Genomic DNA, 13906 nt, shown 5'->3' with positions numbered 1-13906 from the left:
GTATGTTACAACTTACTTTAAATTTATAAAGTCTCCCAATCAATTAGTTTAGTTTATATTGTATTTTTTAAACAATTTGGAAAAAATGTTTCAAGCTTCATTTGGTTTGGATTTGTCAGTTTTGTGAAAGTGATTAAATTTATTTTTATGTAAAGATAATAAACCCAATAGATTTGTAACTTTAAACTAAAATTAGAACAATAGTCTTAAAAACAGCTGAAAAACAAATTCTAGATTTACTTTTTTATTATCAAGGTATATGTGTTATGATTATAGCCATAAGGAGTCAGGATTTTGTTGTATTTTTACTAACAAAAGCCTAGAAAAAATTAAAATAGTATACCTCTGAGATTTTTGTTTAAATCTTACTTATGTTTGCAAGTGATTTTTCTACTCTTGAAAGACAAACTTTTGGTTGAACAATAAATTCTGCAATTGCTATAAGATACAATTGAAGAATTTATTTGTTAACTTTAATTGATGGATTGTAATATTTAATTATATTTTGGAGTATTCATAATTCTATTTACACTATCCTTGATAGTTAAATTCTGTAAAGAATGATTTTGTGCCAAATATATTGCTAGGAATCGAAATATAATGGGCCACACATCCATATCATTTTTTTTAAATTTAATTCTTTAAATTTTATGTCAAAATGGAATTTAATTCCATTTAGTTGCATAACTAAATAGTTGCCAAATCCTTACTATCCTTAATTTGATGCCAACTTCAAAAAGTTACAGTTTAAAGAAGAATTGAAAAAGGAAAATCTTTTATCTTTTTAGTATGTTTTTTTAGTTGGTTTTATTTTATTTTTAATTTATTTTATATCATTCAGTTATCTTATTTTTTTTAAGTGTAGGAACACCAACAATCAAATAAGTTTAGAAAAGTAAGTACTTAGATTTAATTTCTCTATTTATATTATCTTGAATTTATTAAAATAAAATGTAAAATCGTCTTTTTTTTGTATAATAAATCTCACATTTGAACTAAAATTCTTCTCTTACACTGTATAATTTATTATATGTCGTCATACAGAAAGATATGTGGTATAGTGCACACACGTGCACACAAACATAATTTTTTTGTCTTTGTTGTTAAAATGAAATGGCTCCACAGATTGTTTTCATTGCCATTGAGTGCCATTATCATGATTGTCATAATGACTCTGGTAAGATGATGCTGCTTGCCCTTGTCTAATACACACACACACACATACACAACAGAGAACATAAAACCTAACCATTATCTCTGTCTGGTTTTTCATCATAATGACTCCTACCAGAATTGGAAATAAAATTAATGAAATTTTTTTAAAACTCTCTTCTCTTGGCTCGCGTTACAAAAAGATACCTCTTTTTAAAAACTTGTTGAATTGTTATATCACTGGCCAGCTTGTTGTTATTGTGTTTTTGTTTTTATGTAATAAAACAGTTAATTTGGTTTTATTATTGTCATTTATACACCAAATTGTTATTTTCATAGTATTATCTTTTGTATTTTTTTTTTTTTGTTTAACAGAAATATTTCTTAAAATGGTTTTTAATACTCATTTTGCTTTTTAAAAAAAATTATTTTAAAAGTAATTCCAGTTCTGTAGTTTCATATATAATTATTGTTGTTATTTATTATTGGTGTTATATTTTTTTTAAATTACATATTTTTTAAACTGGTTCCTTGTGCGTGTCTTTAAACATTATTTAATTAAATTATATTAATTTTGATTATAATGATTGTATTGTCATCTTTGTTTTTGTTTCTACTTAATGGATTTTTTCCTCTTCATCTGTTTTTTATCATACAGTATATTTATTAGGATTTAACTGATATGCAGGATTTTCATCCACAGAACATTCATCTCAAGAAATCCTACAAGAGTGATTTTTAATTTTAAATCATGTTTAATAAATGTGTTAAATAATGTTAGTGTTTAATTAATTATGATTATTTTGATGATATTGTATTGATAAAATTAGTTGATTTCAGTAGTATATAAATAAACAAAAAGTTCATTCATAAACAAGAAAAAAGTTATAAATTTATTTTTGAAAAATAGACAGATTAATTTTTTTTTAGATTATAAAGCAGGATTCTCTTTAGGGCAACTATAAATCAAACCCTAAAAAGTTCAAATCAACAAGCAGAATCCTTTTCTGTACTGCTGATACAATTGTGCAGTAGTTTAATGTTTATTTTTTTACCTATTTATTATTCATATTAAATGTGCCAGAATTCAAAATATTGAGTTTCTTAAAGTAAGATCTATTTACATGGATTTGATAACATCTAAAAACTTACATTTTAATTTCAGTGAAACTGTACCTGTAATCAGCAGAACAACTCCTATATTATACAAGATATATTTTTAGTTCTTAATCATGTAGACTATATTAAATTTGTTATTACAATATGTTCCCTTGTTAATCATGTGGAACAAATAGATGTTCATTTCAACCACATCCCATGACTCAATACAAGATTCTGGACCATTGACAGGTTATTGACTGTACATGTACTTTCATTTAACTGGGTGGGTGTTCATATTGACCATACAGCTATGCCGAGTTACACGTGCACTCAGGAGACTGCATTGTAATTATTTATGTTTTTAGTTTTAACCTATTGTGTTTTTCCTTTTTTAAAGCAATTTTTGAAAATCCATTTCAAGAAAAATTGTTTTTTTTTATTATTTGGTTATTTTAGTTTTTGTTTATATTTAACAATAGGGATTAAACATTAATTGTAATGTAAATGGATTTTAGTAATTCTTTTACTTCTCATGTCCTAAAATATGGTTTTATATTATTTTTTTTTATAACTTTATATATATATATATATATATATATATATATATATATAAAATGTGTTGATTTATATTTAATAGATTATAATATTTAATAGATATTTATATTTAATAGATATTTAATAGAATAGCGCTTTTGCGAATTTGATTCACATCATTTGCTGCATGCATTGTGTATATATATATATTACAAAAACATGAAAAAAAATTGTTTAAAATTACAAAGATATATTAATTAAAATTAACCAAGTCAAAATTAAAACAAAGACAAAAATTAAATAATCAAAAGTTATAACATTTAAAATAAAAACAAAAACTTAAGCGAAGCAAAATCATATGCTAGCAATTTCACTTATTTTAGTTTACTAACCATATTGAAGGATCAATTACTCAATATTATTATCTAAACAGATAGTGTACTGTCTACTGCAGCCTTTCTAATACCATCATCCTTATATTCTGTCTGATGAAGGTAGATCTTATTAAATTTGTTTTTATATTTATATATATATATATATAATACCTTACTCAAATATCAAAACCCTTATTATACTTATCCATATTGCATTTTTTTAATTTCTAATACTTTTAAGTTTGTCTGAATATCTGATATTGTGTATTTATTTTTAATCAAATAATCTGATACATTTGAAAATCCAGTTTGCCTTTTTTATAACTTTTAAAATGTTCCATGAATCTGTTTTTAAATGATGTAATGGCCTTATCAATATAAATATGGTCACAATCATTACATACGATTTTATAAATACCACTCAAATTGTATACATCAGAAGAATTATTGCATATATTACTCATTAAGTGTTTTGTTTTGTGGTTATTCATCTGGTATACAGGTTTGAACTTATTATTATCATAAACCTTTGTAATATGTTCAACTATCTTATCAGTACATACATATTTTAAATATACATTGTCAATTTGTTGTGTATTATCTATTGATATTAAATTTGTATTATTAATTTTATTTTTTACCATTTGTTTATTATAAATATTATCTACTAACCTACTATCATAACCATTATATATAGAAATCTGTTTTATAATATTTAATTTTTTGTTTAATTAATTTTTATTTACTTTTTTTTCATATAATGAATTGCTCATTTACCATATTTGTATAAGTACTAATCTCATGTGATCATGGGTGATTTGAAGCTCTATGTATAGTGGTTTTGTTAGATGTTGGTTTCCTGTATACTGAAATTATACACTGATTATTTTTTTAAAAATAATTATAAATGCCAACCAGGCAAGATTATTGTTCAAATATTACAATGTACATGTTAAACTTTGCAATATAATCCAGTCAATAAATTTTAACAAAACCTGCCTGAAATTTAATTTGATACCAAAGTATGCCAGGTTAAATATAAAAAATTACCAAACTAATAAATGTATAAATAAAACAAAGGAATTGTTGAAAGATTAGAGTAAAACAAGAAATAGAATATGCATATTTAAAAAAAAAGTTTAATGAATTATACAGTGCACATTTATATTTGGTGAAATTTTGGGTAACCTATATTTCATTATGCATATAATGTAATCAGAGACAGTATAGAGGTATATCAGGGAAAGATTAAAGATAATAAAATTAGTAGTTTAATAAGAAATGATAATAGATATATGAATAATAATGACCATAACTATAATTCTAATAAATATAATAATAGTATAGAATTGGGTTATTTCACTTTGCAAGAAAATTTGTTAGTCAATAATAACTATGATAACTTACAAATAGAAGAAATGCTTGCAAAATCAAGTTCTTTTCCTGATAGAAGTATTGATTTGGTGAATTTTACAAATATGGAACTTGATAAGAATGAACAATTTATTGCAGCTTAAGTATATAAGTTTAACTTAACAAAAAATGATGAGAATGATATTAAGAATATTGTAGTGGATTCTGAAGTAAATATAAATAAAGCAAACACTAGTGAAGATATTTTACGGAATACCATTTATAATAAAAGAATAATCCACAACCTGAAAAATAAATTAATTTATAATGATAGCATTATTTTAAAATCTGGCAAAATGAATACACCAGTCATCATGTATTTTGATAAATATAAAAATGTAATGAAACAATATATAATAGATGAGTTACAAGAGATAAATGACCCGACTAAAAGATTTTTGAGAATTATTAAAAGTTTAATAATGGAATGTTGTAATATTTTTAATTATAAAAATAATTTAACATATCATACTAAATTGTCCTAAACCGAAACCAAATGCATCTATATTAACTGGTTTACCGAAGTTACACAAACAGGGTATACCTGTGCGTACTTTAATTAATTTTAAAATCGCTCCTTGTTACATTTTATCTAAAATAATTGATAAAATACCCAGATGTAAAATAAAGTTAGACAATAAATATAATGTAAAAAATGGATACAAGATCTTAAATAAACTAAAGATCTTAAATATAAATGATAAAACTAGGATGGGTAGTTATAATATCTGTAATTTGTATCCTAGTATACCTATAGAAGTAACTATTAATGTATTAAAGAAAAAATTAGTACAAAATCATGAAGATCCCTTATTTGTTAAAAAAAATCATTGTTATTATAGGGAACATAGGCAAACAAAATTATTTCAATTTTGATTACAAGTATTACACACAAGAGAGTACACTACCGATGGGTTTTCTGTTGTCATCCATATTGTCTGAGATTTATTTATAACAGTTTGAAGATAAAATAGTTTACTAGATAACACATACACATATTGTTATGTGGACTAGATATGTTGATGAAATTTTTGTGTTCTATAATCCGGTGGCAAATGGCACATTTAATAATCTTGATTAAATTGATCTCGTAGTGTAGTGATTTGAAATTTACGTTTGAAATTGATAACAATAGTAAAGTAAATTATTTAGATGTTGTTATTGAGTTTAATAAAAATAATCAATGTGTAATTTCAGTATATAGGAAACCAGCATATAACAAAACCTTTATACATAAAGCTTCAAATCACCCCTGGTCACATAAGATTAGTACTTATACAAATATGGTATATAGAACAATTAATTATATGAAAAATAATAAGACCACTATATCCTTTAAAACCAGATTCTTGGAATATTTTAGAAGTTATAAAAAAAGGTAAACTGGGTTTTTTCGAATGTATCAGATTATTTGATTAAAAATAAACACACAATATCAGATATTCAGACAAACTTAAAAGTATTAGAAATTAAAAAATGCAATATGGATAAGAATAATAAGGGTTTTGACATTTTAGTAAGGTATTATAAATTTAATATGATCAACCTTCATCAGACAGAATATGAGGATGACAGTATTATAAAGGTTGCAGAAGATAGTACCACTATGTTTAGATAACAATGTTGAATAATTGATCCTTCAATATGGTTAGTAAAGTAAAATCAGTGAAATGGCTAGTATATGATTTTGCTTTGCTTAAGTTTTTGTTTTTATTTTAAATGTTATAACTTTTGATTATTTAATTTTTATCTTTATTTTAATTACATTGTAATTTTGACTTGGTTAATTGTATAATTGTAATCAATTGATCTTTGTAATTTTAAACTATTTTTTTTGCAATTTTTTGATGGTTTTGTAATATATATATATACAATGCATGCAGTTGATGATGCGAATCAAATTTGCAAAAGCACTTCTGTTATGTAATGAAATAAGGTAAGGTAGTCATACTATTTCAGTTGTTCTGTACTTAGGTTTTATCTATTAAATATAAATTAATTTGTATTGGTACAGAGAAGTATGGTTATTAAAAGAATTGTTTTTAAAAAAATAATAAATAAATATATATATATATATCTACTAGTTAGCCCATCTAGCCATAACCTGGACCCTCAGGGCTCAGGTCAGCCTATGCAAATCCTGGAGCCAGCTAAAAGCTTCTCAGGGCCAAGGGGCTTACCCCATGGCCACAGAGCTCACTTAGCTCGCCATTTCCAATTTACACCTGTAGAACTTTGTTTCAGTCGCCATTCCCATCTCCCCAAAGGGCTGCACCCCCAGGACCACTGCACCATACATTATTCTCATGGTTGTGAGAATAATATTGATGATAATAATAATTACAGTATTCAGGCTTTATAGAAACTTGAAATAGAAACTAAATTGCAAGAAATAGAATAATAGTAACTGTGGTGACTAAAGTACATTCATCTTTGACAACAAAAAATTTATAACTTATTTCTTTGCAGTAAATATAATAGTGGCAGAAATATAATGAAGAAGTAAAAGGGTTAACTATTTTGTTCCATAACGAATATCTTTAATTCACAAATTACACTCCTTAGGAGCAAAGAAATAATGAATATTTTTAATATCTTAACCTTCAAGGGTGTTAAAGCCTCAGTCAATAGCAGAAAACCTTTCCTGGGATAACATGAATGTATCCTGCAAATTTGAAAGTAACTGGCCTGTTGGTTCTCGTATGATGCAGTAACAAAGAAAAAGACAAACTTTATATATATATATATATATATATCCAGATAACTGTGATCTGTTAGCTCAAGAGTATACCTGATGCATCACTTTCAATTCCATTTCTGTAAATTTCATGGAAAGCATTTTTTGAGATTACTTATTGGCTTGCCTCAAAATTTTGTTTATTATGTAAAGTTGTCTTAAATCATTTTTTCAAAGATCTCATTTGGGAACTCAGAAAAAATCTTGGAGATTGTCAGATGAGTAGGGTGGCTATGGAAGCACAGTTTTATTAGTTTTAACCAAAATGTCATGAAACAAGAGCAGTTTGTAAAGTTCACATTGTTTCTTACAAATTGAGAATTCTGGAGTTGTTTGTCTATTACTTCAGATCCTTTTCTCTTGATGTTTTCTTTCAGATGTAATATTTTACGATAATACCTCTATTTGTACATAAGATGAAAACTCGTTAGGCATACATTTTATACTTGTCAGTATAAAATACATTACCAACTTTTTTGTCTGACTTCCATGATTGAATTGATCTCATGATCCTGTTAATAGTTTTTATGAGATTTTTCTAACCCATGAGGCAGATTGCACTTTTTTTTTTCATTGAATCCATAAACCTGTGATTAGTTCAAATTTGTTAAATAATTTGTGTTATACTTTTCCTGTTATTAGCACATTCTAAAAGTTTTTGACAGAAGACAGTGTGATTGTTCAGATTTTTTGTCAGAATATTGTGACATGAGGCCACCGATATGTTACATCTGCTATTTACTGAACTGTCAAATAATTTAGGAACTCTTAGATTCTTACAATATAATATTATCATGTAACACTGACGCCTGTCTCAAACATTAATTATTGTCTGTTGATTAGTGGTCATCCTTATATAGCTTAAATCCTTAAATCATTAATCAAAACATGTGCAACTTATGAACCAATCACAGTAAACTTGTTTAACCATTCAATGAATTTCCATTAATGTTTTCTATTTTTAATGTTGTTTTTTCATAATTTTTACATTTAGTTTTTTGTATGTTATTTGGTAAATAAGCAATGCAATTTTGTTTATTCATTTTCATCTCTGTAATTTTGTGACTACTTTTTTCCTTTTTTTTCTTATATATTTTTTATCTTCTAGTAAAATAACACTTATAATTTGTAGTACTCCAACATGTACATGCTGCACCAGAATTTGTTATGTCTCTAATATTGTTGTTTGAGTGATTTATTTGTTTTGTTTGGGGGGGGGGGCTTAATGATATTTCCACATAAGTTTGAATCTTGTGCATGGGGTATGGATTTAGATCAGTAAAAAGAAAAATTAATGAATTATAATATTTTGTTATAACTAACAAGTTGTAATATAAATACAACTAGTACTGTTGACCTTTTACTTGATAAATCAATAAATTTTAGTATACATTTTATTTATGTGAAAAAACATTTTTACAATACCCAGCAGTAAGCTAAGCTCATTTATATAACCCAGTAATATTACTGTTTAAAAGAATCTTCCACCCATCTGTTATCATTGTATCTTATCTTAATTTCTGTATAACTGATGCATCCCTGTTTACAAATTTCATTTCATTTCAAGAGTATTCACATACCCATTACATAGATTTGTGCAATAAATATAATTTGGTTTTTGAAAGGCAGAGGGAAAGAGAGAATATTAAATGAAAATATAATTTTTTTTATGACCGATAAAATGATAACATTTTTATAAAGGTTACAATTTTATTAATGAAATAATTTTATGATAGGTGTTCTGTCAATGTATTTTTATGTAATGTAGTTTTCTTGAAGTTGAAATGGTTTTATTATTGTTGTTATTCCTCCTTTTATTAATGCTATATTAATAATTTGTTTCAGTGCTTTGGATAAAATAGTTGTTCAAGGATACAAGGCTTTACGGCTCCATTATTTTTTTACCGCTGGACCAGATGAAGTGAAAGCATGGACTATACAGGTTAATTTTTTAAAAATTTTGTTGTACGTTGTATTTTCTTGAATCTGATTGCAATCCTGTTTTGTTTTGACGTTTCCATTAGAAACAGAATTATATTCTATTCGCCAGCTTTTGTGGTGCTGGTCTAGTCATAAATATGGATACGGTCAAATTTATCTCCAGCTAAATTTATTTTACATGGATAAGTAATTAAAAAATAATTAAGGAATAATAATTGTTTGTTGCCAGAAGAAATAATTAAAAAACATATGTTTGGTAATTCACATCGCTAGTGATGCACTATAGAATAATTAAAAATTCAACAAAAATATAAAAAAACAGTGATCTAGTAATACATAGTAACATTATTCTGATCTGATCATAAGTATCCCTGAGTATGAAAAAACTAACTGATTTGCAAACATATTTTCTAAACATACGAGGAACAGTCAAATGTAAACCAAACTTTTGGCTCACATACAAACATTAGTAAACTGGTGCAGTGAGTTATTGATGGTTGAGATATAGGAAGGGGATGATGTTTCTCATGAAATACTTCCCATGAAACAAAGTTTCTCATGAATGAGAGCACCAGATCCTCTGAAATTGGGACAAGACTGTATGTGCAATAGGAATATGATGTCACTTATCCAAGACTATGGCTGGGCCAGCAAATTGAAAATGTAGAAAATAAAGAGTCGCAATTGGTGTTCAAGGAGAAGTATGATGGATAACAACATTTGATCGATCTGTGGCCTCATTAAGGTCAATTGGCACCTTACAGTCAATGAAATTGCTTTGTAAGTGGATATCAGTTTTGGAAGCGCACATTCCATTATCACAAAGAACTTCTGTCCATAGAGTTTGTGCAAGGTGAGTTTAAAGACTTTTGACTCAAAATCAGTTTAGGTTAACAGGAAATTTGCCAAGGGTTCCTAAATCGATTTTGACAAGAGGTAAATATCTTTACTCTAAATAGTTGAATGTGATGAGACATGGGTTCATCACTATACTTCTTAGTCAAAATCAGCAAGTGTGGAGTGGTGTGTTAGAAGTAGAGAGCCTGCCCTGAAAAGGTGAAACAGCATCCATCAGCTGGAAAAATCTTCACAACCAAATTTTGAATGCTGCATACTACTGCCAGCTCTTGAACATAGTGAAAGGATAAACTGGACGAAATTTACTGGGAAACTTAGAACATCCTTTGTACAGTCCAGATCTATCCTTCTGTGATTTCTTTTTGTTTGGGCCATCAAAGGAGGCACTGAGAAGTCATCAATTCCAGAACGACAAGGAATTAGAGATATTCTTATGCAATTATCTTATAACACGCCCTCAAATCTTTTATTAAATAGATCCACTTGCTCCCTATAAGTTGGGAAAAATGTGTAGAACTTCAGGGAGACTACGAATAAAAGAAATAAATATGTTTTGTGTGTTTATTCTGTACTAAGAAATTTTGGAAACAATGTCTGGTTAATCAAATATAAATGGTAATTTTTTTTTTTTTTTTAATTTATTGATTAATAATATACACAATTCATACCTTCATCATTTCTCTATATAGTCTCCTGCACGATCTACACACTTCAGCCAATGGTTTGGAAGCTTGAATATTCCTTGTTCATAAAAATTTTGAGAACGAGTCATCAACCAATTGTGCACACACTCCTTGACTTCTTTGTTTTTGAATCGTTCCCATTGTTTCGAATTGTTTTCAAAGCGATTCTTTCAAGAGCACAAATAAAAAATAGTCACAGGAGGACAAATCTGGACTGTAGGGAGGGTGTTCAAGAGTTTCCTAGTGAATTTTTTCCAATTTATCCCTTGTCAAAATCAGTGTGCAGCCTGGCGTAGTCATGGAAACAATGGTGATAGTCATGGGGGTATGCTCATCAGAGATGGGCATACCCCCTCTTTTGTTTTGGTAAGTGGCTTTTGTTGACTGTGATGTACAATAGTAAGCTGCATTCACCGTTCATTGACTGTGGAGAAAATCAGTGAGTAAAACTTGAGTCAAAAAACATCATTCCAAGAACTTCTTCGGCTGACAGACAGGTTTTGACCTTTACTGGGCAGTCCTCATCCTTCCTTCACCACACATTACTCCCCATTTTTAACTCCTAGTGTAATATTGGGCCCACGTCTCATTACATGTGACAATACGCCTCAAAAAATTGTCCCCTTGTCAAAATGACTCAGAAGTCTCTCACAGATCTCCAACTTGACCTGTTTTTGATTTTCAGTCAACAGCCTCGGAACCAATCAAGCACTAATTTTTCTAAGCAAAGATGATCAGTGATAATGGATTGAGCACGCCCATAGTTGATATCCACTTCTGACATGATTTCTTCAACAGTGAACAAGCGATCAGTCACCTTCGATAAGCTCTTGAATGTCATGGATGTTGTCAGCTGTGAGACTTGAACTTGGGCGTCGATCCACAACTTTCATTTCTACAGTTTCTCGCCCACCTGTAAATTGTCTGGCTCACATATACAATCAGTTCTGGGACAGTGTAGAGTCCCCAAACTGTACCTTTAAACAAGTTGAAATTTCTACGGGTTTAATGCCTTCATTATTTAAAAACTTTATGATTATACATTGTGCATCAGATGACAGAACCTCTTACTCACTCATGGCTGTATTGATGATAGAACAGAGTGGAGGAGCTAACCAAGCTGGTTCCCCCTCTTTAACACATCAAACATTAACCCCCCACTCCACCATCCAGCTTGGAACTGCTTACTGCATAGAATAGCAAAATTACCATTTAAATTTGATTCACCCTCGTATTTCACTGACCATCATATTAATGTGTATGCATATTTTGCATTATGTGATAGTAAAGTAAAAACAATAATTAATGTTTCTATAAAATTTCATAATTAATTTTGCTTAAATTGTTTTTAGCATTAGAGGCTGCATTTGCCACTATTGTAATTCCTTATTGTGTTTTATAAATGTTTATTATTTTACAGTTTATTTTTATCATTGTGCTATTTAAAAAAAACTTTATAAATTTGTTTTCATTAGAAGTAGGCTTTTGAATTTCAAGCATTCCAAGGATTAGGTAACCTTTTACTGCTTGTACATGACTTTTTTATTTTGATTGTGAACAGTATAAATAATATATGTTGATTGTGATGAACCATTATTCCAAAATCATGCACATTTTCTTTAGTAACTATTAAGTTAAAAAAAATCCAATAAAATAATAACAGTTATTTATGTGTTTGTTCATAGAAGGGAACCAAAGCTCCTCAGGCTGCTGGAAAAATTCATACAGATTTTGAGAAAGGCTTTGTCATGGCAGAAGTTATGAAATTTTCTGATTTCAAAGAGGAAGGGTCTGAAGCAGCTTGCAAGGTAACTACTAAAGATATGGTTTTATTTTTTCATATGCAACACTTTGCACTTGTTAACAACTGTAAACATTTAATGTTTTATGTTAGTTGAGTTTTAAATTAGATTTATATACAGAATTAACTTCGTTTTCTATAGCAAGTATATTATCAATATCTCTTAGTTATTAATTTCATCAATGCTGGGGGGCCAGCATTGCCATGCTGTAGTGGGGACCCAACACCACTGAGGGGAAGCCCGGTCTGATTTCAATAGACAAACCACAACTCCCCAACTACAGCCAAGTTGACTTCACCGGAGACCAACTTCTAGACCCAACAGCTCTTCTCAGAGCTAACGCAAAAAATGGTCCTTTTTAGGACCACCACAAGGTTTTAAATTACATGCTGTCGAAGCCATTCAACAACAACAACAGCCCTTCTCAGAGCTACTATAAGGTTTTAAGTTGCCATGATCCATCAAAGCCATTTGGCGACAATATATATTTATATATATATTTATACTATTTAAAGATCATTATTGTATGCATTATGAATGTAAAATGTAATAAACTTGTTCATGCAGTGCATTTTACCTCGTTTTATTGTTAACACGATTTTTCCATCATTGCAACTTTGAATACTTATAACTCAATAATGAAGAAATTCACAGAAAAATGGATTTTACCATTGTTTCTCTTGTAAAATTAAGTTTGATTCAGTTTGGCGGATCCAAGATGGTTGAAAAAAATAAAAACCCACCATAATGCAGATTTTTTTTGAACTGTGTAGAATCGCATTTCTTTCTGCCTGAAAATACCTCTCAGATATGTAATATAAAGCTGTTTCCATACTTTAATATCACTCTGTATATATAATTCTACTATGATTCAATATAAATCGTCAACATTACTGTGACTGTGAATGTTTTTTTTTTTTTTTGTTTGGAAGACACGACCTTAATTATGGTTCATGCCTGTAATCCTATGATTATTTTAAAAATATTCAATATATTTTATCACTCAAGTAGATCCCAAGCTGATGAAATGCAGATCAAATCTTGTTTTGATCATCTAAGAGAATTTTTGGCTTGTTTTGTTGACACATTTGATCCTTAATCATTTTAAATTGAGTAAATTGAAAAGTTTTTTAAGGCTTAAGATAATTTTTGAATAGTAATTAACAATTACTTAAAGTATACAGTATTTTTTATTTAATACTTTATATTTGCAGGTTTATATTTTTAGATAAGTATTTTTATTGTTTTGTAACTTATTGACAAAAGCTGATAAATTAAATTCATCACTTGCCTTTATCGACATGATAAAAG

At 28.1% G+C, this 13906-nt stretch overlaps 1 protein-coding gene across 1 annotated transcript in view; it reads left to right on the top strand.

Moving 5' to 3' along the window:
• The window catches only part of LOC142323803 (obg-like ATPase 1), a 54648-nt gene that overhangs the window by 38274 nt on the left and 2468 nt on the right, over nucleotides 1–13906 (top strand). Inside the window, exons 9-10 of the mRNA XM_075364032.1 lie at nucleotides 9157–9253; nucleotides 12479–12601. Of these exons, the coding sequence (XP_075220147.1) occupies nucleotides 9157–9253; nucleotides 12479–12601 (220 nt within the window). The remainder of the gene's footprint in view (nucleotides 1–9156; nucleotides 9254–12478; nucleotides 12602–13906) is intronic.

The sequence above is a fragment of the Lycorma delicatula genome, chromosome 4 (assembly GCF_047948215.1).
Source record: "Lycorma delicatula isolate Av1 chromosome 4, ASM4794821v1, whole genome shotgun sequence".
Lineage (NCBI taxonomy): Eukaryota > Metazoa > Arthropoda > Insecta > Hemiptera > Fulgoridae > Lycorma > Lycorma delicatula.
Note: the sequence above shows the minus strand (reverse complement) of the source record. Positions and strands in the feature narration are given on the sequence as shown.